The 27307-nt window shown below is 41.4% G+C and overlaps 1 protein-coding gene across 1 annotated transcript; it reads left to right on the plus strand.

Moving 5' to 3' along the window:
• Positions 1 to 538: 538 nt before the first annotated feature.
• Positions 539 to 3544, plus strand: LOC144475044 (uncharacterized). The gene is made up of 3 exons (XM_078190568.1): positions 539 to 712; positions 1853 to 2211; positions 3087 to 3544. The coding sequence occupies exons 1-3, from the start codon at positions 708 to 710 to the stop codon at positions 3200 to 3202; spliced, it is 480 nt and encodes a 159-aa protein (XP_078046694.1). The 5' UTR covers positions 539 to 707; the 3' UTR covers positions 3203 to 3544.
• The last annotated feature ends 23763 nt before the right edge of the window (positions 3545 to 27307 follow it).

Raw genomic sequence — 27307 nt, forward strand, 5'->3', positions numbered from 1 at the left:
TGCACTCGCGTGGTGACTCTGAGACACCACTAAAATCGTTCTATCACGTACCGAAATAATTTTTATACTAACAAAGTTTAGATTTAAAAGATTGTTAACTGTAAAAATGTTGAACCAATTTTATGCGCATAAAATACATTTTGTCACGTAAAATGGTAATACTACATGCTAGAAAAATTATTTTAGATTTATAGTTAACATGGCTTCGAGTGCAAAGGGTTAAGAAACTTCGAACACCCTTGTCCGATTAAAACTGATCGTATCTAATCAAAGAAACTCAATTATTTATTGACAATGCCGAGTCCTGTGATCTCGGACTTTCCGGAATACGTTTAAAATCGAAGAGAATTTGAAACCGACGCGGTCGTTGGAAATATTCTCTGTTTAGAGTCGAAATCGCTCGAACGATTCGATCGCCGTGTACAGCGTACTGTACACAAAGGATAAAAACGGTTGCCGGAAGGTGAACCCCAGAAGTAATAGAAGCCGTTTCTACAAAAACCGAAAGTGCGGCTCGCGGGAAACATTTGGGCAACAGATAGCGAGAAACGAGCATCGAAACTTATAATCTCGAGCTTCGTAAAATTTGAAATTCGAAAGTCGCGTGACATGGTATTGAACAGCGGAGAGCAGGTGTAGATCGTTTAATCGACGCCGAAGACGGGAGAATATTTCAGCTGAGCCGATTAAGCAGACACATCGGTAAAATGAGGTGAGAGTCGACAGATTTTAGGCAATTATTCCTTGAAATTAAACGACGGTATTTGTTCATATTACCTTTATAATTATTTCTTGTATCGGTTAACCCTTAGTAGCCTGATTTACGAAAGTGATTTTTTTTAATATTACTGTGTTTGCTTGAGGGTCTAGATGAAGGGAAAAATAGCTAAAAAAATCACAATATTTATTTTACATATTTATTTAGAAAAAAAACCAGGTATCAATTTTGATACTTCAGGCATTAAGGCCATAAAGAAATCAGATATATAAAAAATAATTATATCATAGCGAAAATAATATATTCACTTACCTCAAAAGTATTTATATTCTTCAGAAAAAGAAAATATATCAAATTTGTATTCAACAAAACTTTTAGTAAAATGTGTTTACTTGTTCACTTTGCCGCGCAAGTAATATGTCATAGATAAAATAAAACAATAATGACATTAGATTTTTTTTTTTAATTTCGTTGGAAGGAATATTATACAACAGTAAAATACGTACAGCCAACCTATAAAAAAAACTAATAGTAATGTGAACATTCGGTTTAAAAGATTGGTATCAAAATTGAAACTCTAGGTTATTAAGGGTTAAGAAGGAGCTTGTAAATTGCTTGATCAAGATTGAAATAGCAGGTTGTTCGAACAAAGATGAAACGCAGTCGAACAATTCGATGAAGGAATTAACATGGATCTATATACGTAGACTATATGATTCATTAATATGATTATATTCTACTATATTTTATATAAAATATGATTCATTAATATGATTATATTCTACTATATTTTATATAAAATATGATTCATTAATATGATTACATTCTACTATGTTCTATATAATATATGATTTATTAATATGATTATATTCTACTATAATCCATATAATATATGATTCATTAATATCATTATATTTTACCATATTCTATATAAAATATAATTCATTAACATCATTATATTCTATTATATTCTATATAAAATGATTAATTCGAACATGCCTCGTGGCGCAAATACGAATCTAATTACACCGTACCGACATTTTGTTTTCGTCCTTCCGACCCCGAACAGTCAACGGTTTACGTTAAGAAGCACAGTTCGAACGTGTGGACGTGTTACATTTGCGTCCATTACAGTTGTTGTAGAAGGCCGGCAACGAAAAAATCGACAGGGAAATCGACCTCTCGCCGTAAGAGCGCGTGCTGCGACTTGGGCAGCTACTCCGACAGCTCGTCGTACTCGTCAGATTCGTCGTCAGATTCGTCGTCTTACTCGTCCTCGGGCAGCAGCTCCTTCTGTTCCGAGTGCGACTCGTACGATTGCGATTGCTACGACTGCGACAGTCCACCGAAGAGGAGAAAGGGCAAGGGAAAGGTTAAAGGGCGGACCGTGCAAACCTCTAAGTCCTTGAAGGCCCCGAAGAAGACCACGAAACCAGCGAAATCGCCGAGCAACGCGAAGAAAACCTCGAGGAAGAAGCCGGCTCGTCGAACGAGTGAGTACTACCCCATTTATTCGACTACGTTTCCCAATTCGTTTCATCTACCATAGTCGGTATCTTTTCTCCATGAATCGTCCTTTCATTGGTTTTAGTTCTTGGGTACATTGTCGATGCTGCTGTGGCCCTGTTTGAAATTTTCACCATAGCCGTAATGATTCTGTTGTTGAGTGTCTGTCGATATGCGGATAAATTTTTATTTAAGATGCTTCTTGCTAATTAGTTATCATTTACTTTATTCTTTGTTATATTTATTTGTTAATGCTTTGAACCGGATGATTTATTTTAGACCCGTCACATATGATCGATGTTACTTGCTATTAATTTCTGTATTCTTACGGAGCATTATTTAAGAAGAGTATAATTATTTCATAGAGTATTTAATTGCTAAATATTGTTGTTCCGATCGGTGTTTAAAACTTCCGGGTTTTAAAGTATTTATCGGAAGATTGTCGTTCTATTTATTCTATACGAAGTTGTTTTGTAAAATGATTTGATAATTGATTAAAGGAGCAATCCTTTAGAAACAGAAATTACAATGAAAACTTCATCTTGTAAATACGTTGAACGATATAAAATGTATATGAATTAACATGAACATTTTAAGAATTTATTTAAATATTAGTCGAGTGAATTATCGGAGAACTATCAATTTTTGAAGACCCGAACCAGTGGAGTCAGATTCTTTTATTTTCGAATTAAAAAGATTTAACGTATCGTATACGGTAAATATAACATTAATTAAGACCGAAGAGAAACCGGTTCAGCAATTGGTCATCCCCCCCCCCCCCCCCCCCCCCTGAACCGGCTCCGCTGGCATATAAGATTTATTAGGACGACAAAGTGATTGAACAATCTTTGTTTCATTTTAGAACGATCCTCTTCGTCCTGCGGTTGTTCAGATTGCGACTGCTCGGACGCGTCCAGCAGCGATGACGATTGCCGTGGTTGCGGGTCGAACAAATCACGCCGCAAAACGCGAAACTAATTAAATCCCGACCTGGCCTCCAACTATCGTCCGTGTCATCGTCGATCATCGACCCATATTTTACGTCGCGGGCGACCAATTATTTATAAACTACCGTAACCAATTATTTATTCATCGTCCTTATTATTACGCCACTAAAGAATCGATAAAAATATATATATTTATTTATTTATACATTAGAAATGAGTCAACTAAAATGCGAAATGTTGTAAGAATGAATTTTTATAAGAAGAGATAGGAGAAGCTTCTGAAGCTTGGCAGCACTGAGAGTGTTGTTTAAATTTTTGAGCGACCTGATATGTACAATGTTATTTAACAATAAAAGCGACCACTCGTAAGGTATTGACGAATTCTATCCAGATTTTTATAATAATGTTAATATTTAAATTTGGAGAATGTTTCTACTGTTATTCTTTTGTAGATTGTCGACGGTTGTTGATTAAAATTTTTGTAAGGTGGGGTTAAGTTGTAAGAATTGGCTGACGGTGTTGGGATTGTTAATGTCGCTGCTACAGTTTGGCGTAATTGTAATTTTTCCATCGTCGAGTCGAATTAAGGTTACATCGGCGGAAATTCGAATGGAAGGCACCACGGCCATGGAATACTCAGCATGATACATACCGTAGGCCAGTTTAATCCCCGCGGGGGTGCCGTGCCAGTAGCGATTATTTATCGCACTGATTCCGTACACGATCCAACTGTAGGGTCCCCTCGCTCTTAATTGGATTTAAGGGTTGAAGATTTTATGTACGGCCGCGAGGACTAACCAGACGTTTAATTGCTTTCTTGGTGAATTCGTCCTGAACGCTTAATCAACGCCTTCGGTGTTAGTATACTTGTTCCCAGCCTGATTCGTTCTTCCACGCGAAATCGTTAATAGCACTGTGAATCATCCCCTAATCAATGTTCCATTCCAAACGCTATATTTTATTTTTAACTCATTTTTAAATGTCATATTTTATTTAAAACTCGCTTTCAAATATCAAATTTTAATTTCAAAATCACTTTCAAATATCACATTTTATTTTGAACTCACCTTAAATGTCACATATGAGCCGCTCAGTGCACACATCGATTAACTCCACTTTTTGAAAAATCTTAAATTTAAGTGTCAAAGCACTTGGTATAGTCATAACTTTTTATATTTATAATAACTTTCCTGAATAATAAAGATTAACACCATTAAACGGCAAAATTTTTTTTTTTCTTTTTGGCTATTCTTTCTTGTTAATTTTATACATTAAATAATATTAATTTTATACATTAAATTATACGTTAAATGAAAGCTATATCTGCATTTATTCATTCTACATTATATATGTGAATCTATGTTATAACAGGAATTTTAAAAATCAATGTACATCATTTCATCGCGTTTCTCGACTTTTTGTTTTATGGAGTTAGTCGATGTGTGCACTGAACGGCTCATATCATTTTAAACTTATTTTTAACTAGCTATAGTTATGAATACGTATACTATATATGTATACCATAGGTTTCAAACTTAATTATAAATAACAAATTTTATTTTGGATTTACCTTCGACTGCAACATTTCGTATCAAAAATTCGGAATGATAAAATTGTAAATTGCAAATTTCACATTCAACTTCGTAAATATTTTAGATTTAATTTTAAATACTGATCTCGAGTTGCTCTAATTCCAACGCTATTATTAGCACTGACATTTATTTAACAGTCCCTTGAAAAGCAAGAATGCTTCAGTCGATCCGCAAGGTTTTCAACAATTTTATTTTCTAATACTTCCTATACTCGTTGCATTTCTTATTTAGAGGATTGTTATACCATGTCCAGGTATACCAAAAAATTTATAATAATCATCCGAGAGTGCAAACTATCCGAAACATTCGTTAATAGAACTTTCGTGAACCCTGTGCTCATCTTTTGTTCTTGCCCGCCCCTTTACCCGTTCCAGAGAGAATAATTCCATTGTTCGACAGAAAATAGCTCGCCTAACCAGTCACGTGCGACCATGCAACGTGCCTGCGCGGCGCGGCTGCTGCGCTTACTTAGGTTCACGGCCTGGCTCTACCTTGCCACTGCAACCAGCAGTTGTGACATAATACGCTCTCGCTGTTTCTCAGCGGCGCTGATCGAACGCCGAGGAAAATCGCGACGTCTCTACCGTATTTGTTTGACCCTCTTCAACCGTTTCGTCTTCGCCATGGGAAACGTCTAGCCACGGTGACACAGTTCGCACTTCCGTGAAAACCGTAATTGTTAACCGGTCTGACCGTAACAATGGCAGACGATGCCACCGTCGGATCCGAGTATCAAACACGCGAATGAAAGAAGACTCTCAGTCTGCGGCGCTTCCTTCGCTGCAGCATCGCCGAACAAAAAATCGTACATGAAGTTTTTCGGCATGGTTGCAAAGAGGAAGCTTCGGCCTTTAAATCCGTGGTAGTCGTATTTGGAAACAAAATGTTTTGTCGTTTCTAGAGACGTTTTAACCAGAACCATCGTCTAGAAAAATCGAGAAACCAGTTTCGCACTTACCGAATCGCGCGAGAAAATCTCGGCAACAAATAAACAACGCACCGCGAAAGCAGAGATTTCAAGCTTCAAAATGGATGCGCGTTGACCGTTGTACGATTCGTCTTTATGTAATTATAACGTATCGAACGTTAACACCTTGCCAGGTAATAACGAGCCGCGGAGATATCTCAGTTAGCAGAAAATGAATTACGCGTTGCGAAAGAAGATCGTCCGACGATTACTTATTACCGAGGTATAATAATTTGAAGAATGAAACGTCTTGTTGAAAATTGAGAATTTCGTGTTCCAACGATTTCTCGAGCGGCGACGGTTGGAACAGCGTTTCTGCCTCTAATCGCGGGGATTTACACAATTTCCAGGGTACGCAGGAATTTCCAGGTGTTCGCCTAACGATCCCCCGCGGTTGAAATGTCACATTCACGGGTTCGTTTGAACTCTCCGTGTCCCCGGAGCGAACCGGGTCGAACAGAAAAGAAAAGGAAAGAGAAGAGGCGAGAAGAGACGAGACGAAGAGACGAGGCGAAGAGGCGAAGAGAGACGGGACGAAGGGGTAAAGAGAGACGAAAAGATGAAGGGAGACGGGACGTGAAATGAAGAGAGGAGAGACCGAAGCGTCGCGCATCGAGGACAGCGAATTAATTCTGGATCCGAGCCGGCGCGCACAGTTGAATGGTTCGCCTGTTGTAATTTACCGTTAACGACAATTTAGCTCGTTGCACCGCGGGTTACAACACGGCCTCTCTGCTCGCGAGAGAGCAGCTGCGTTGGGTAAGATAACTCTGTTAAAGGTCTCCGTCCAGTCACATTGTCCGGAATCTAGGTGGGAGTAGTTATGGTTAAATAATGGCAATGCCTCCAGCATATAATTAGCGTCTTAGTTACGATACCGTGATATATCATTCTTTGTCCCGTATCCGACCGGCGCGGCACACTGTGGCGCGACGCCATTTTCTTGCCCGCTTTCAACAAGACTTTCGTCACCGAGCCGCTCTCATAATCGAATAACATTATATAATAAATCGGGCGGGATCATAAACCCTTTCGTTCATGATCTTATCCACTTCACTGCCGGGGTTCTACGATCGTCTCGAGGGAACTCCGAAACGTTTAAGCGAGTCGCTGTCGATGGACCGGACGGTTTCATTGGCGATTTTGGTTATTACGTTTGGTTAGCTCGTATCATCATGCTCGGGCTCTTTAACCCTTTGGCTACGGCAGACTTTGGCACGCACCGTCCGTGCATAGACATGCATTTCGGAGGAAGTATATGAAAATATTCAATATACCGAATTCTATTATATTAAGCCAACGTTACTTGAAGTGAACATTAATTTTAAGATTCTTGTTACAATATTTAATAATCAAATTTAATAATAAACAAATTTAATACGAAACAGGCGAAATTTGATTTGGACGCCCATTGGCGCCTACAGTACCAGGAAACCAACATGTGTCGGACGCCAATAGGCACCAACAGTAGTCAAAGGGTTAATTCGTACTAGGATTGGTGATCGAATGATTTAGATCGCGTTCTCTGGGCCGAAACGATTTTACGAAATGAAACGGCGAATTAACGCTTCATCGACCGCTGACACGGCCGTAAACATTTTTATATTTCCGTAATATCAGCAGTATTCGTTTCATCTATTTATTGTATTCATCGCGAAAGGTGTCTAATATTTAAAAATTATACAATAATACCGATTCAGAGGCTACGGGTCGGAAATGGATTTATAGGAAGAGTGTATGGCTGAGAATCGATTAGGAATCACGAAATATTTCCAAGATTTTATGTAACATCGGGACGAATTTAGCGATAAAAGTGGGGTCGAAGGGACGCCGCGAGCTATTTCGAAGGCACGAGGGTTTGAAAAAATTGTCACGCCTCTAAATGGAGCGATGCAGAAGGCGGTTCACGTGTCGGTCATCGTGGTCGCCGGGCCGGCGTATACCGTCGACACTACGCTACGCGACTACGTAAGAGTAGTTCCATTTTGAGAGATATCGGCTGGCATAACGTGACCGTCGGCCACGTGGTGGCGAGCACGTGTACGAGACGCGGGACTGTTACGTAAGCACGGCGGTGCCCGAGTCGGCCCGAACGACACGAATCGACGCCCACGCAGCCGTCTCTCCACCGCTCGTTTCCACGTCATCGTTGACGCCATCGGAAACCGCGCGAACCCGTCGGATATTCCGAACAGTTTCGAACTTTCCGCGAAATATAGTTGGTAATTTCCATGCGAAAAACATACGTAGAAATTTATCAACGAACTTACCTCTGGACGTGCGTATGTAGACCGAGACGCGTTGCCTCATAGGTATGACGAGACTGAATTTATTAGGATGTAACAACGTTAGCTTGTCGGTCAATTAAGCAATAGACTCTCTTCGTTTAACGTTAAAATTTCAACAATTTTATCGCTCAATCTACCGAGCTAATTAATGTAACCGAGACCTCCCCGTTTTCTGTTCACACCCCGCTAGTACGAAGATTCCATGCCTAATCTATTAAATGTGAATATTTTTCATTTTTCTAGAATGAAAACAAAATTTCATTCTTCTGTTAGAAAAATATACTACTGTGATCAAAAAGTAAGGTGAAATTGTCATTTAAAACTCACGGGCATTAGGAAGGCAGGTCAATTTGTTTAATATCATTATATTCTACTATATTCCATATAATATATGATTCATTAATATCATTATATTCTACCATATTCTATATAAAATGTAATTCATTAATATCATTATATTCTATTATATTCTATATAAAATATGATTAATTCGAACATGCCTCGTGTCGCAAATACGAATCTAATTACACCGTACCGACATTTTGTTTTCGTCCTTCCGACCCCGAACAGTGAACGGCTTACGTTAAGAAGCACAGTTCGAAGTTCGAATTGACTCCGTCCGTTACATTTTGTTCGTTAGAAACATATACTACTGTTAGAAAAATATACTACTGTGATCAAAAAGTAAGGTGAAATTGTCATTTAAAATTCACGGGCATTAGGAAGGCAGGTAAATTTGTTTTCCTAGGTTGGTAGGACTGTCTATAACATTTGCCAAGCGTCTGTTTGTCAAAAGGTTTAATTATCTCCGAGTTACACGTGTTTTTGTAAACAACCAAAAGTCATCACGATAATGCACCATGTCATACTGCATTGGTTCTTCGCGACTTTTTTGCGAAAAACTCGACTCATATCGTTCCGCAACCACCGTATTCGCCGGATTTGGCTCCGGGCGACTTCTGGCTATTCAGCAAACTCAAAAGGCCAATGCGGGGACGCCGTTTTGATACGATTGAGGAGATAAAAACCGAATCGAAGAAGGTCTTGAAGGCTATACCGGAAAAAGACTATTCCGTCTGTTTCGAGGACTAGAAAGAGCGTTGGCAAAAGTGCGTTTTATCGGACGGGGTTTACTTTGAAGGGGATGAAATTGATTTGTAAGAATAAATAAAGAATTTACATTTTATAAACAAATTCACCTTACTTTTTGATCACAGTAGTATGAATGAAAGTAATTTGAGATATACAAAAGGATATATAATACAATGAAAAGGGTTAAAGTTATTGTAGTTATTAACCCATTCGCTGCCAAGCCTAAATTATATGAAGTCATTCCCATTGCCATTTATATTTTATCATTCTCTATAAGAAATAAAGTATTATTTTTGTAAAAAATTTTATTTGTAGTATTTTTTCAAGTTTTTTACATATTTATATTTATGTTTGTAGCCACCAAAAATTTGCTAATTCAAAAGCCTGCATGTTTATAACATATTTAAAGTAGGACGAGTATACTCGTCCTGGCAATGCGTGACACCCTGCCAAAGACGAGTATACTCGTCCTTGACAGCGAATGGGTTAAAGCACTTATCGTTGTAAATCGACTGCGGACCTTTTGTGCGAAATAAAAATGTTCTTTATCAGCTTCAACAGCCAAGCGAGAGTTCCATTCTTCTGCCAATCACTTTATTAAAGTGAAAATAATTCATAAACGATGTAAAGCTTTTAGAATCGTTCTGATGATTTATATTTCATTCACTAATTTCTCCGTTAAATGCACGAAGATCTAGCCTAAATCAGACTTTAATTGCATTTCTTTTGAGCCAATGGTTGCGTTGGATTACGAAGGCGGATCAAGTTAGTCGACGGTTGCTCCACCGTTAAAAAATTGCAGACACGAGGATCTTGCCGCGCGTAAATGGTAAATTGATTTTGAAAAGGGTCTCGCATCAATTCGTACGGCCAATAACGAGGTGGGAATGATAATCACGATTAATTAGAGCCACCGACACGGGAAACTCGGCAAAAGGAGGCGAGCGAGAGAAGCAATTTTCTTGTTAGCCGTTCCCGCGGAGACGCCTAAACGCGAGATATTACGCCGCGAAGGTTGCACAACGGCGTAACGAGCCGCCGATACGCGCGAAACGGGACCTCGCGTAATGAATCTTCATTCCTATAAATAGGCATGTATCAAACCGTCCGGATTCCTCGACATACTTCGGGCGAAACTCGCCTGAAGTGATCGCCGACAGCCGCGATATTGCCACAGCGATCTTCCGATCCTCGTTCTCTGTGAAATTTCGATTTTCCACGCCGGTACCAAAATGGCGGCCGCGCGACGCGCTCCCCGGGCATTCGTGTCTCCGCCGGCGCCTTTTGCGCTGCCACGTGGCCCGTGCCCGAGACCCTCGCGGCTAAATTAATCCTTCGCCCCGTTGTTAAACAACGATTTCAATTTCACGGATGAATATTAACGTACCGTGGCGGATCGATTAATTGTTACCGCGGGAAGACGAATCGGTACATGGGATTAACGGACGCGTTGCCGCATCATGCAAATGTGACGAAAGCGGTGAAAGACTGTGTGCAAGAGGCGGTCGAAATTTTCTTTCGCGAGCACGTGGGGTCTTTGAAATAGAAAGAGAGAGTTCCGTATGTTATAGAATATGTTAAATATACTTAGTTGGAGCGAACATTGAATGTAGAATAAAACGGAAAAGACAGATTGCAGAGACAATACACAATTTGTTAAAAGAATTGATAGATTAACACGTTGACGCCTGCGCCGATATTCACGATGTTCTCTGTGAGTCGGCGCCCGAAATTTACAAAAATTAAATAATTATGTTAAATTTATAATACTGAATTTCTATGTTTTTACTATTGAATATCTGTGCATAATGTTCAGATAAAGTAACATGAACCTATTTTGTAGTATCTATTTTGTGAAATGCAAGCAGAATAAACAAATGTACGCAGCCCACGGGTCTGACACGTATGACCCAGCGATGGGTCAAGCCGTCGTCAACGTGTTAAAATGCGATCAAGAATAAAAACGTATGTACTTAATATCTCCTTTTATATCGCGTTTCTATCGAATCGAATTTACCGTTTGAACAGAGAAATGGCATTTTATAAACCCACGCGACCGGCGTAACGAAAATCAATAAACGTACGACGATCTAGAAAATACGTCGAACGTTTCCTTCGCCGATTTTACAAAGCGAACGTCGAAAATTATGATCGAGAGCGGAGCACTAGCAGCTGCAACCGCGTCGGATGGCGGCACGCTCGAATAGTACCGTTTAATGTACCACATTTCCCCGGCGTTAAAGAGACGAATCGGTTGACACTGTTGGTCCAGATAACGGTACAGCGGTGTCGTTACATCGGTTACATCTTACACGAAACGGGCTGACCCCGTTGCTCTCGAAAATCGTGTTTGCGTATCGACGCGTTCGATCCGATTTGCGATCGCTGCACAGCGATCTTCGGACATCTAATTCCGAGTGCTCCGCGGGAAACTCTAGAACTCTTCTAGCGACGTTAAACCGTATATCATCGACCGCAATGTTTCGATCGATGCAGGCGATTCAAGTTTGTCCACCTTTTGAGGAAAATTGTCTGCTCGGAGTAGTCGTTCTGGCCGAGTTACCATCTCAGAGGAAAAACTTGACCTCGTTGACGCAAATACTGCAAGGAAAACCGCGGAACAGCCAGAATCGTGGGGAAGCCGAAGGTTCCGGATGAGCCAGGCCTTTGTTAAAACGTCGTCGCTAACCAAGAGGAGAGTCATCGTCGTTTCCAATTTCACTCAGCTTCTCGTTTCCGCGGGTTTTGTCGTGCAAGCATCGTATCGTTTTCTCAAAATCGATCGCGCAATATTCTACGTTCCCTTTACTAATTAGAAATCATTCTTTTTAAACGATAAGAAAAATCATTCCACACTCGCTGAGAGAATTTATTCTACATTCTCTCTGTTAATGGAAGACAGTTTCGTTTAAACGAACGTGAGAATTTATTCTACAATATTCTTACCGACAGACGCGGAGATAGCGTGTACGTCCGAATGATTCACTAATTACATAATTTTTACAAGCGCGGTAGAAACACGAACGTGCGAAGGCATTAAGAACAATAAGAAAACATCGGACAATCGAGGGTATATGCTCTGTGAAAGACATTACGAAAGACGGGGGGGAACAAATGAATCGCGATTTGTTCCCCCCCCCCCCCCCCCCTTCCGTCACGATCGCTTTTCCTCGGTTCGAGAACCGGACCACCGTTTTCTACACTCGCCGGCTTAATAAATAACAATTCCGTCCGATTTAACGCGCGATACAGATACGTCTGCATACACGCGTGTTCCATAGACAGCTGCAAGGTAAGTCGCCGCAACCGAGCGGTTCACGTTTATTACATAAGATTTTCGCTGGCGAGCGCGTTGGGAAATCGGCGTATCGGATCCGTTGTACCTTGACACCGGTGGATTGGAAAACCGGCTTGTTTCGTTCCAACTCGCCTTCTACAATGTACGCGAAACCGGCCATTTTATCTAGCAGCATTAAATCCTTTAATATATTTCGATTAGTTTTAATGTTGGGCTATTGCGAAAGATAGATCGACGAAACAGCGACGATCTTCGAAACGCTGTATTATGAGTCCGTATGAATTTATTAAATTCGCGAAATTTAATAAGGCAAGAAGATGCGCGTTTTGTCTTGCGCATCTTCTCAAAATTAACTCTTATTCTGTAATTTGTCACACTTGAACCTTTCTCATTTTTACAAAAACGATTTTTATACGTGGAAAAAATATCGTGTCGAAGTAAAAGTATTTCTAGATATAATATATTATAGTGGTTATATTAATTATAGCGTGTTTTTGACGGTGTACGATCGTCCCATTTACTGCATCTGAGAAGCAAGATGATAAAAACAAAATCAAATTCTCTGAAATTGTTTCTTTTAAATTAAAAATTAATAAAAAATTTTGAGAGAATTTATTGTATTTATTTGAGCTGCGGTCGTACCGTGAGTAAAATAATACTCGTCCGGTGACCGGTCTGCAACGGGGATGTGCTGAGAACTGGAAGAGACAATGAGAGAGAGAGGGAGAGAGAGAGAGAGAATTGAAAAGTTGCAAGGTGGCGAGAGGAGACGGCTGCAAACCGTTGCGCGTTGACGTAACCCGTAACGCTGCGGATCGCGGATCGCGACACGCGATACGAGGAGGATAGCCGAGAAAACGGAGGCTGGCATTGCCACGGCGACTCGGAAAAGTAGGTTTCTGGAGCGGAGCGGCATGGGCAACCAGCGTGCAACGCGCAGCGTGCAGGCGAGCAGCGTGCTGCGTGCAGCGTGCCGAAGGCCCGCGAAATTGCGATAGAGAGACGTTTCAACTGTAACGCGAATCCGCGGTGTCGAGAATTTTGCAAGGGCAGCGCCGCCGACGCCGGTCGATCGGGCCCGCGAAATCGGCCAAGGGGAACCGAGACACGATCGACCTCTCCTCGCCTCGAGGAATCGAGCGGTTTCGGCCACGCTCGCAACGTTACCGAAATTCTCCATTTTTATTCGTATTCTTTCGCATTAATTGATATCGCGTTTAACGAACGAAAAATATTTATTAAACTGTCCGGGCGAAAATAGATGACTTTTTCTATGGCTAAATGATCCTTTTTTTATCGTTCGGTGGTTTAGGATACTTGTACTCTAGTTAGCAAAGTGTAATATCGATGGAGGAGTCAAGATTCTGGCTTGACGTCACCGTTGCGTCATCGGCCATGAGGGCGCTCGACAGATCCGTCGGTGGTTGTTGACGATATTTTTGGAGGAATCGGTAATAAACGGCAACAGACACCGCTGTAATGTTATAACAGCTGTCTGTAACTTTCAGAAGACTGTTTTAAGCGAACGTAAAATAGGAATTCAATGCACGTTTTAACTATAATGAAATAATTAGCACGGAGAACTAAAGATTAAAAATCATTCTCCGGATAAAATCTTTAATATTCTGCCGTTCAATTATTCATCTCTGTGCTCCTTTTACAACAACCTTATAACAATTAAATTATCGTTTTCTCGTGTTCGAGGCTGTTAGCAAAAATAGCCTGATAACAAGTAGGAAGATCGGTGCCCCGATTTTTTAACTTTTGCGTCCGACTGTCGGAGACGCAGCGATACGTTACGAGCGTGATATTTGTGACGGGTACATTTGTTAGCGTCTTCGCTATCGGCTCTCAACAACGACTTCCTTGGCATTACGCTCGGCTCGCCAGCGAGTAACCTCGATTGCGACGGCCTCGATTTTGCGATGAAAACATCGGCCGGGTTGCCTGTAAGTACATGCGGTCTACTCGCGTTTCTTTGCCACACGGATGTCTGGACGTCGGCGGGTACCATTTTCAGGTTCGATTTTCAGGTTTCACGTCGTTGCACAATTCGACGGAATTCTGTCTGATCGCACCGAGTCCGCGAATTCTAAATTTACAATCTCGAACAGCTGCTCGGACGAAGATTCGTTTTTTTCCATTTCGACATAGAGAATTCTATAATTCCGCTCGGTGCTTTATCGTTAAGCGATAATTAAACGATATCGCTAGCGATATCATTTTTACTTGGAACTACAATTCCATCGAGGTTCTGCAACCCTTCGTCTTCCTAATATCCAACGATTCCGCGTCGAAACTCGCTAGCTTAATTACGCGGCTCCGCGCGGCCCGCGAGTTCCTAGCCCGGAAAATTTCGCAACTCAGCCGTTTCTACAATATTCTATAAATTCTCGATTTCCCATGACTCGGCGTTTCCGCGGGCCCGCCGTTTCATCGCAAGTTCGCGATTCCGCAGGGCTTCGCCGGCGCGGCGCCGCGGCGATTCTACAATCCCACGCGATTCAAATTTACGCACCAGTTCCTGCTTCCACCCTGTTAATCCGCGTTTTCTCATTAGAGTGTCCCGCTGCAACGTTCACAATTTGCTTGATCAGTTTTTGAACGAAATCGGAATCGCGATGGAACCGGCGCGGTGGCGCCGCGCGGCGTATCACCGCGACGCGACGTCGCTAAATTATTGGATCGTTTTGTAAGCGCGAGTGGGCGTGTAGCAGTTAACGAAAGGCTAAGGCGTAAATAAAGAAACATAATGATAAGTAGAATGCACTTGAAAGTGAATTTCGATGCGACATTTTTCGCCAATCCCAACTTATTAGCGATTAAAATATCTACTATATAGATATAATAGTACTAAGTGTAATAATAGTATTATATAATAAATATAGGTATAATAATATATGAAGTATAATAATAAATATTATTATTACTATCATTATTATTCTCTATTAACGGGCTAGTAAGATCTTTTTGTGTTACATAGAGGTTGTATATATACATAGTTCGAAATATATTTAAATAATATAAATTGAAAATTATAATATAAGAGTGTGTCATGAAGTAATTACAGAGGGTGTGTTTTAATGGCTAGGATTGCTGCATTCGTAAATTGGCTCAATGAATTGCCAAAGAAGTCGATTTTTATATTAAGCTTATTTGCTGTTCTTAATGCTCTGGTTATACAATTCTGAGATCCCAAATTGGTTTTAAAGTAATCTACGTAAAATAATTCTTTTGCTCGTATTGCTTTAGCGGGAACCTTTAGTTTTATTAATTCTAGTATGGATTGACAATCGATTATTTGGTTAATAATTTTAAAAATGAAGAGAATGTCTGCCAAAGGTCTTCTTTGTTGAGTGTACTCATGTTGATGGTATTAAGGATAATAATAAGGTATGGGTGTTCCAATTTTAAATGAAGCGAATCTTAAGCATTTTTACTGAATTGTTTCCAACTTATCGATATAACATTGTTGGTGTTATTGTAATAGATATATTTGTACATACTAGCTATATTTATTCAAATTATGCTCGGATTCTTTCCAAGCAAAAATTGATGTAACAGAAACGAATCACTGGGAAACGACGTCCTTGGCTTGCGAAGATCACCGGTTTTCTAATTGAAGAAATAAAAGAATTGGAAAACGCTCAAGCGTGTAAGCATTTTAAAAATATTTTCCCGCGGAGCTTACGATCTAATTAGCGGAGACTGCGAACGGCCCCAGGATTTCCTAAGCCCCGGCCCGGCCGCGCGGCCTCGCGGTAAAAGTTTGCTTGCGATCGCGCGAGCTCGCGAGTTTGCGAGTACGCACGGCGCGCACGCGGTAGCTCACATTATGTCAGATTTCAAGCCTGTTACGTAACGTTTACCGTAAGCCGGTTAACGAGCGAGCGGTACCTTTGCGCTCCAGGGCCGTCGCTGTTTTCTTACCTCGCGCTCCTGATTTTTCTCGACTTCTTCTTATCCCCGCGACAAGAAAACCGCGAATGAGATGTCAATGCGAACGGTTTGAACTTCTATCGGGAAATTTGAATAAATGCGCGGTAATGATTATGTAAGCGCATAGAGAAGGGAACGATAAGCGGGATTGGCTATGCGAGCGCGGCGAGAAACGTTTCGTATGCAAATTTTTGAATGCGAGAAATAATCGTAGGACATTGAATAATGTAATCATAGGACATCGATGGACATCGAATTTTCGTGCTAAATAAAGGAATAAGGTTTTGCGTAATTACTTAACTACTTTGTGCGAAATCAAAATTGCGAGTATTAATAAAGAAACAGAGATTTGATTGAAAATATTTCTTTTCTTAATGATTTTAATTCTTTACGGTCGTATTAAGTTGATATTTTAATAAAAATTACTTAACTAAATTTACTTCTTTAAAGTTTAGATATATATCAGAATAATATGTTTTATTTCTATGTAGAAATAAAAAGAAAGAATAAATAGCTTTAATAGCTGAGAGTAGACATACGTCCGCAAATGACTAATAGATCGCAAGTAATATTTACGATCGTATTAAGTTTATATTTTAATAAAAATTACTTAAATAAATTTACTGTTTTAAAGTTTAGATATATATCACAATAATATGTTTTAGTTCTATGTAGAAATAAAAAGAAAGTATAAATAGCTTTGGTGGCTGAGAGTAGACATACATCCGCAAATGATTAATAGGTTGAAGGTAATATTAACGGTCGTATTAAGTTTATATTTTAATCAAAATTACTTAAAATTAATTTACTGTTTTAAAGCTTAGATATATGTATCACAATAATATGTTTTAATTCTATGTGAAAATAAAGGAAGAAATAAATAGCTTTGGTGACCGAGAGTAGACATACAATGTTTTCATTGCTCGTTCTTTACCAACCGATTTTCGACAAATCAGTAGCCCGCGATCTGGTAATTACACGTTGGGTCTGGTTTGTTCAGCGATGATCAATAAAAGAAAAATCGACGGAACGAATGCACGTAGGCAGCTCGACTGTTTACACGGTCCGTCCAATTAGATATGTTTCGGCTATTGGTGAGGACAGGACAATGTTAATGAGGCACGCTGATAGCATCGTCGTGCTTTGTCGACAGCTGAGTTTAGGTCGACGTTGACGCGCGAACGAAATACCAGTCTTAATTGGTGAAAGTGAGGGAAACATTTGTAAAAGCGCGGAGACGATTAGAAACGCTAGCAGAGAATAATCGAACACAGTAGATCGTTATTGCTACACTACGCTCAGTTTTCCGAAACGTTAATTTTCGACTGCGCTTTCGCGTTTCGCGAGTCGTTGGTTTTTGGCCGGCGAAACGATAAGCGACTGCCCGAAGGTCGTTATTGACGCGGTTTCGGCGCATAAAGGCGTCGCAATTAATACGTACTGCGTCGATAAACGATAAACTAAATTTCATGTTTACGGCGTGATTACGCCCCGCTGCCAAACCGTTCGTTTCGACGGACCGGAGGATTAGTTTGCTAAAATTGAATCAGGATATTGTTCCGCGACGTTCTTTATCACTCGGATCGCAGTTGATATAAAGGCTGTGATTACCAGACGCATTGGAAATCGATTAACGAGATGTTGATCGATCGACGAACGCTGAAAGTCATCAGGAACGATCGTCTGCTCGTCGAGCGAAGATAGCGAGCGGGTCGTTAATAATTCTCGGAAGAAAGAAAAGGCTCAAAACGGCATGAGACGGGGGAGAAGGGGGGTTCGAGAGTTGCCCGACGTTACGCAATCAATATCGCTCGGCAAGGTCAGTTACATCGGCTCGCTTGTCGAAAATATAGAAAGACGTGAAAAGGCAACGTCATCGACTGAGTGTAAACAATAAACCGCGTTGCGCAATATCGGCGTGTCGATTGAATTTACGTAGATAAAGGGGAATAATGACACACGTTGTCGGCGGCTACGCAAACAATTATCGATCGGCGCCGGAGACCTCGGATTGCATCCTGAAAATTGTCAGATACCAATCAGTTCCATCGTCGAGCCACATTATACTGCGGAAACTCGGGCAGCAATCGTTGCGTTAAATTTCATCTGTATTTCACGATTCACGGCAACGTTATTTTATTTATTTAATATCCTCGATACCGTTGGCACTCGGTAAAAATGATTTCGCTATTCGCTAGCGTCGTTCCGCCGATATCGGAGATCGGTATCGATCAACGAACACGGTGCGCGAAATCCAGCGGAACGCGGGCGAAGGCTAATTGCACGAAACAATGGCCTCATCGACCGTCTTCAGCAAATACGAATTAATTATGCAAGTGGTGAACGCGGTTCGTTACATGGGCGGACGAGTGGAGCGTAAAGATAATCATGAGAGTGTTTTAGAGAATGTTTTCGCGCAATCTCGCGCGTTCAGCGAGACTCATCCTTGACGCGTGATTAATGCGAATGTCCCCCGTAGTTGTTTATAAAACATGCTGCCTCGTCTTGGTATCGTCTCGGTTTAAAAATTGATTACATCAATCAGAAAATATGAGATAAATTAGCGCGAGCGAAACACATTTTTACTCGAATTTTTAGAACGTCTTTTAAAAAAGATTCGGAGGGACATTGTCCTATATAAACGTTGCAGAATTATGCAACAGTCTTAGCTAGAGATAGATAAGAAGCCGTGTTCACTGTTCTAAATTGTTTCGATCAGTAATTTTCGTGACAAAACCTCGGCGCGCTAATGATTTGCGGTCAGCCTTCGAAATTGATTTCCGTTTTGATATTGTTCCGCGAACCTCCCAGGACTCGTAAGCTGCCAAATGGTTTCAGGAATAATTTCTGAGGTAGATCCTGGCTCTCCAGGTTGAATTTCGTTCGGCAGATCGCTTTGCAACCGCGGGATATTTCATGCGCGTGAATTTCCGAGATCGGCGGTATGCAAAATCGGCACGGAAGGACAAGCGACGATTCGAATAACAAGCCGGGATGGCATAATGGAGCCTCAGGGCTGCCGAGGCTCGGGCGCAAACATATTTGCAGACATCGTCCAAGGCGTTGATAACGTTATCACGGTTACGGTGCAGCTGTGCGGTGCACCGGGCTTATCTGGGAGCCTGACGCGACGGGCCGGCGCGAGCCGCCGCTTCCACGCATGAACTTCGCGGATTTACTATTTTCATCGAGCCGTGATGTAATTGTATGCATAACAGCGGCCGGGTTAAATATAGACGGCCAATGGTAGGAACGTCCAATCGTTTAATAGTTTAATAGATCCTTCTCGCGGCGACCTATCTATCTATCAGCCGCGGAGCCACGAAGATTCTTTTGTCCTCGATGGGGAAAACGGACGGGGAAATCTCTCCCCGCTGTGCACGGATCCAATGATCGATGCCGATTATTTATTGATGCGGTCCCGCGCCCAGAGATGGCGCGTCGTTGGTCATAGATCGCTTCGATTATAATTACCTTGTATTATTTATGGATTTATACAGAAATAAGATAAGATGACACAGTGTGTCTCTATATTTTTTATACCGTTTTACTGTTGTTAGCATATACGCGTATATTTATCGCATTAGAGCATATGGTTCCATTTGGGACTCGAGTATATTGAAAATTAATCCTTTGCTCTCGAGTGATGACTAAAATTCTTCTATTAGATTTCAATATAATGTTTAAACTAATGTAATTTTGATTTAAAAAATTGTTAAAAGTTGAACTGTAGATATGAGTTACGGGAATCAATTTTATCTGCGTAAAATGTATTTTGTTGCATAAATTGGAGATACTGTAAGCCAAGAATATTACTTCAGGTTTACAGCTAAATCGGCTTCGAGTGCAAAGGGTTAAGAGAAGCAAAATAATTTACAAAAATAATTTACGAACTTCAATTTAATCAATCACTTTAACGATTTGTTCATGGTGTTTTTATTATTTTTAGGCCATACGTAGCTTACGACGCTAACATTATTGTATTTAATGCTAGAAATGATCTAGGTGTCGCAAAATATTTTGTAATTTACAAGTACTAGAACTCTTTCGAATGCGATCATTTCTGCGAAGGGAAATCACATTTACATTTATCATTACATTTATTGAATAATTAACTAGCGATGACGGAACGAAAAAATTTAGATACCACTTAAAAAAGCTTAGAAATCTCCATCACGAGTCAGACACCGTGAAAGTACGTCATGGGATTAACAGGAACGAGAGAAATCACGTGTCGCGATCGGTGGCGAATAAGAATGATTTTGCTGCAAAAGGGCGATGGAAAAGGGACAAACGGGCCGGCTCGCATAATCGGGACGATGACGCAAAAAGCGAAGGTAAACTATCGACGGTAATGATATCTCGTTGGGGGAGCTGAGAGATGCAGTTAGCGTGGTAATAGCCGTGCGTTACGTAACGATACCGACGCGACGCGTCGCGACAGGTAAAAGAGGTAATTTATTCCTAACTGGTTAATTAGCCGAGCGTAATTCCAACCAGGCTATCCTAATTATCGCATGCGAGACCTTCACGTGCATAAACGTTCTATCTCGAATCTCGCATCCCTGCGAGGTTAGGGTGAGGAGCACGTGGTTGCCTCGGTGGAAGACACCGGAGGGCGCAACGACCAGCTGACTAAGATCATGACAGATTCAATTAGGTTTGTTTAAGATGCGGTAAACAAGTCGTGTGAAAAGGTGACTCAAACGAGTCGAGTTATGAAACATTCTCTGAGAAAGATGTTCATTCAAAGACAAATCTTTAATTGGCACTTGGCAAACGTCTCATGGTGTTTCGTAGCGGATATTAACTATTAACAGTGATATCCCGTTTTATTAACCTTTTATACTCTGAGGTATCATTATAATTGTTCTATCACGTCCCAAGATAATTACAATACTCAGGAAGTTTAGATTTAAAAAATTATTGAATAGCGAAACTGTTGGTGTGAGTCACAAGAATCAATTTCGTATGCATAAAAGTGCACTTTGTTATATAGAATGGGAATACTATGAAAAATGATTTCAGATTTATAGTTAAAATAACATCGAGTGCAGAGGGTTAAGTTCGAATAAAATTCTGCTCTCTTCTTAACAATATCCGTTTAAGTAAATGTAAAATAACCGTAAACCCTTTGCACTGTAACGAATCAGACTCGCAATGAAGATTTCTTATATAATTTTCAAGATCTGAATATTATTCGTTTCTTGTAAATTTAAAAGGAGGACGATGGAGTGCCAATTGACCGACTTGCGAAAGAAATTACAGAGCAACGGGTTAACGAACGGAATTCTGTTAGTGCCATACTGATCTCTGAAAATTTGAATAAACTTGTAGGAATTGTAATATTGCAACGTGTGAGCCGAGCTCTTAAGAATTCAATGGCCACGCGGCATAAATAAAACGAATAAATAAAAATCAGTTTCAAATTCCAAAGAATTTCTGAACACACGCATGCCTTTACACGGGTATCCTGTTTGGACGTTGCGTTCTTTCGCGATCCGATAAGGGAAGCATGCGGCGAGTTTATTAAAAACTGTGCGAATGTTGTCTGGACAGGTTTCAAGGTGACAGCGTCGAAAAGTCGCAGGCTATCGCCTTCGATAATCGATATTTTGTAAACGTTCGGGCCTTGATCGAATCAGCCCGAGATGCCTTTCCTCGCTTCTCCCAGCCGATAACGGTTGCGTCACATTGCGCAATCATTGTTTACGCTTCCCGTTAGCAATAATATCATCGTAGTTGTTTAAATATAGAAATCCGGATGCGGCGCGGAACGAACACCATCTATGCCTTTATTTCCGCCATCGATTTCTATAAACGTCTCCGGATCGTTCGATTCGGCTTTCGATTTGCTTGGAGGCTAGCAAACGCTCAAGAGTGGAAGGTTAAAGACGTTTCTGAAGTCGATTAAGATTAATATTAGGTTCCCGCTGTTTCACTTTTGTTACAAAGCTGGATCCATAGGCAGCAAACCTAACTTACCGTTGGTAGATCGAACCGCGTTCGAAGTTAAGCCCTGAGTGCAAAGTTGGGTCAAGTTTAACCTCTTGTTCAGCTGATATCAGATTGGTATCATCCCCTCGGCGCGATAGTTTCAAAGTTTCGGGCGCGGTGGCTGGGTCGGTTGCGAGATTGGATCTTAATTGGCCAGTTAGCTCTTTCGATATTCTCGACAATCTGAATTCCAAATCGTCGCCAGTTTGCGGGACGGTAACGCAACGCTGAAATCAGCCGCTGGTTCCTCGGCCATAGTCGGGTCAAGTTTACCTCGGTTTCTCTCGATCCAATTTAAATCGTCCCCGAGGTCCCAAGTCGAGCCTCGAGGATAATAGAGTTAGATCAAGTTCGGCTCCCCGCGGCACGACTACAATTACGCTCTAATTAGCCGCAGTTAGGCCCGAAGTCGAGCCTCGATCGCTCGCTTCGTCGGATCCACGGTTAACTCTTGATCGCCTGGTTCTGTTTCGCGAGTCGATCCGTCTCTCCGCGTCCTCAATTATCCGCCGATCGCCGCGCCGCGCCGTTTCGGTCCGATATCGGGACTAATCGCATTGTTCGATCAATCCTGGACAAGCTCGGCGTAGATGTCTCGGACATAATTGGTCGTAAAAGAAGAGAGGTCGCCTAGAAATAAATTTCAATCGATGCGGGTTTGCCACGCTGTGGCGGACGCAGTTTTTATTAAGGCATGGGGCGTGTTAGCCGCCCCGTTTGACCAGAGAGCGGTTTTCGCACCTGTAACTGGTTAATTATATCAGCCGCTCGTCCTTCTCATTGATCTCCGCCTGGACAGGAATAGAAGCCGATACCCGTCTTGCTCTGGCTTTTTTGAAAATGCACCTCGAGATTCATCTCTTCGACGAGGCCGATTTATACATTGCAATCTGGAGACTCCCGTCAGCCACGAATTGCTAAACTGTTCTCTAACATAGAAAGCTCTTTGTTCGCTTCTCGATTCCTCAACCCTTTGCACAGGAACAAGCCATTTTAATTAAAAATTTAAAATAGTTCCCTTGACTTACCTATTATCTCTGTATTACAGAATTTGATGTATTTTATGCCTAGTAAATTCAGTATACTCATATAATGGTTACGCTTTGAACAGTCATTTTAGATATGAATAAATTCGATATGACAATGTTTACTGATGCCTCAGAGTTACTGTTAGACTGCGATTAGAATGTCTTTCTCAGTCAAACTGTTCTTAACTTTTCCCGAATTAAGGCGAAGAACGCGTTAAGTGCCGAATATCAATTTTAAGAATGTCCACAATATCGTTATCATTTAAATCATTTCCGTTCTAATTATTATCAGTGCAGCTCTATCGTGTCTCAAAAATCCTAGTAACAATCAATTTGCTGACTATACTGGCAATGGCAATGAATTTAAAAAGCTAGTTAAAAATTAGCGTCACCCATACAATACCGACGCAGCAGTAGAATTGTTAAATCGTTTTTCGTCGTCGATTACTAAGAATCGTCGTCTTAAAGACGGGATCTCGGTGCAGGTATCATCGAATTGGAAGCTGGCTGTGGACCGCAAGTTCCGAAACCGTAGTCGTCCGGCTCGGTCACGTGCAGACCCGCGTCGATTGAAACGAACGCGACGTCGGCTCGTTATCACGCTCTCTTCCCGGCCAAAACGTGACGGCCGTGGTTATGCGAGCAACGCCGCTGTTTACGCAACCCGCGGCCCGTAATATGCGAGTGTTTTTGCGCGCAAGAGCCATCGATAATCCGCGGGTCACGTATCGGAAAGACGTTCGAGTGACTCACGCCCAGTCATTCCAGTCGAGGGAATAGTGATTTCTTCTGGGTTCTACCGCGCACGCATTTCTTCATTGTCCTCTTGGCGGAAAGACTTCCGCGGACGTCGTGGTCAATCGATACTTATTGTCTTTCGATGTTCGATTCGACGTTCGTTGCATCTCGATGTCATTATACCAGTCAGCGTCAGCTATCTTCGGTCTTGGAGACTCGTCGTTGCTTCCGACATAATTCCTCGTGGTCCGAAGTTCAGTTATTGGTAGAGTTTATTCATTTACTATAAAGTTGACTTCAAGCTATCGAAGTCGTTGGCGATGGAAAGAAAGTAGTATGCAGCTACTGTATCTTACAACTGATGCGTAACATATTTATTTTGCATAAAGATCCGCAGTTTAGACATTGTTATAAACTGCGACAGAGGTAGAATTATTTAGCAACTTAGGTGTATATACAGTTTCATTTAGGAGCAATAGAGTAGTGGAGCCAGTTACCGTGATGTAACCAATCACTGTCTTTCGTTTATTTTCAAGCACAGTTATCATTGATTCATCGTACAAGATATATCTAATTCTCTCATACAAAAACAAATGATTTGCTCGTTAAAATTAAACACATAAAAAATGAAAGTTCTTAAAATACCACAAAAATGATTTCAATTTTTGGCTCCTCTACTTTATCTTTACCCTCTTCTAATAAAACCGGTCCCCTCTATAAACTAGTCGCAGGACAACAATCCTACGTTTCTTTGTTATTTCATACCCATTCTATCTTTCCGATTATCCTCCCCAATTCCAGCACCCCATCCTCTAAAAATTCAGTCCGCCGTCAAGACGCCACTACATCCATCGCACCGTGGCAGCCGACGATCACACAGGCGCCAATATAGTCCATCGATCGCCCAAATCGATAGATGCGTGTCAAAGGGCAACCGGCAGACAGCAAACAATCGGGGAGCAAACATAATCCATTGTAACGACGTGTCGGCGGTAAGAGGGATCGGAAATGTCAGCGGAGTGTCGGGGGCAAGTAGCGTGGCTGCGACACCCTTCAACGATCGAGAATCGAGGTAGCATTCCCGCTGGAAACGTCGAGGAAACGACGAGCGACGACGGACGGGTCTCTCTTGCTTCCTCTTCGTTAGAATTAGTAGCTGTTGAACCTCGCCGCGTCGGCACGTGACTCTTCGTGCTATCGTTCGCCTACTTCGTGTTACGTAAGACAAGCTCTCCCGCCCGCGCCGCCCCGCACACGAATCGCGAAGCGTTTTCTCCCGCTGTATCTCCGCCGCGGCCAAGAATCTAGCCTCCGTGCGCGCGATCTAAGGCCGAGCCCGCAACAAAGTCTAATAATGAGCGACCACGTTACCAGCGAGCTATCGGCTTTCCACGGTCGATGGTTTATCGCGGGTATTTATATAATACAAGAGCCGCTGACTCGCCGCCAGCCAATCGAAGTGAATAGACCGAGGATCGAAGGTAAATTTAAAGAGGATAACTCCGGCTGACCGGGAACCGCGCTGCTGTTGTGTTTTCGCGCGGAGTTTGGCAGCTTCGCAGATGCCAGCGGAACAGGCGCGAGCATCGCCGGAACGGTCCGCCGCGCTTGCTATTGAAAGCAAGGTCAGTTAGCTTTCGGCCTTTCGGTCGACGAACTCGAGGAGAATAAATCTGGCCAGATATGGATCGACGATAGGCCTTGCGACTTCAGATTTCTCTAAAGCGGATACACTTGAATTATTTTACAATTAATTAAAGTGTCCGATTAATTCTCTCCAAATTTACTTAAATAATAATTGTGTAATTGTTTGTTTCCGAACGGTTATGGTACTGTATACTCGTTACTGAATAAATCGATTTAACTATCATAAATTTTTTAATATTGTTCTTTGCGTCTGTTCGTGGTTGCCAGATTCTACTAGCTCTCGCTTAAACAGACTTCATTTGAATTCGACAAAAATGGATGGTGCGTTGTTTCGGTAACAATTAGCCATACAATTGTACTTCAATTACCCCTTATCTTTCCTCCTGTGCGATCTTCTAAGCATAATACACGATTCTCTCAATCTCCTACGACCGCAGTTACGAATATTCGATTTAGTCTGCTCTGAATCTCGTACAGAATCTTTCATCTTCGGCGCCAAACAGTCGATGCAGTCATCCAATTACACTTTCAAATTCCCTCTCGAGGTTCCAGTATCTGATCAGCCACGTCTCAATCCACTGCAGTCATTATTTTCAACAAATTAATGGTCTAAATAGTCTCGAAAGAAACGTCCCAGTAACTTAACCCTTAACGGAGCAAGATTGTTCGACGTTTCAACCAGTTCGACTAATTTCAATCGCCGGCTAACGACGACGGTCACGATCTGCTGCAACAGTTTCAGAGTTTCGCTGGATCGGCGCGGCACTGCGACCATTTCTTCACGCAAAACGTCTGCCCCGGTTGTCCCATTCTACTTATATATTCGGCTCGAAGAGCTCTCGAGCTGCGCCGCGGTTTAATAGCCGTCTGATCTCATCGTCACGTTCTACTTCTTCGACACCTTCGCGTAAAAACGTCCTCTGCAAACAAGCGATTAACCGTCGTAAATGCTCTCGGCGATTCAGTTTCTCCTTTTTCGGTTCTAGCGCCACTTTTACTGTTGCCCGACTTTGGAATTACGGTCTACCAACCGGCTTGACATTTTAACTCCTCTCGCGCTTCTAGCAATTTCATGCAATCTGTATAATTGAAGGAGTAGTGTAATTCCACTAAATCGATTATTTAGTGGAATTAAAATTGTCAGAGAGCTTAGCGATACGAACGACACTTTGTGATTTAATATTTTTATAGTTTTGCTTCATTTTTGCTGTATGATTATCAGAGCCAAGATTTACTTCATGATATCAGAGCCGAGATCTACTTCATGAATAATTTATTGATGACATTTATGTACTTTTAAAATGTATATAACATATAAATGCATCGTTATTTATCACCGAATTCGATTTAATCTGCAACAGGAGCGAAAGGTGTACGATGCTGGGAACTCTTTCAGCCTTCATGCTTCCTGCATATCCTAGCTTCAATGCGCCATTTATATTAATACAAAAGTTAATTATTAGATCCTATCGTAATTGTTGAAAAATAATTTTGCATCGAACTCTGCCAAGATTCGTAGAACCTAATTATTAATAAAGACTAGTTATTAA

Source organism: Augochlora pura, chromosome 9, assembly GCF_028453695.1.
Source record: "Augochlora pura isolate Apur16 chromosome 9, APUR_v2.2.1, whole genome shotgun sequence".
Classification (NCBI taxonomy): Eukaryota; Metazoa; Arthropoda; class Insecta; order Hymenoptera; family Halictidae; genus Augochlora; species Augochlora pura.

Bases quoted from the DNA above. Each gene is read 5' to 3' on its own strand.
- LOC144475044 (XM_078190568.1), top strand. The intron at 2,212-3,086 runs GTGAGTACTACC...GTTTCATTTTAG, and splicing joins GAAGCCGGCTCGTCGAACGA to AACGATCCTCTTCGTCCTGC.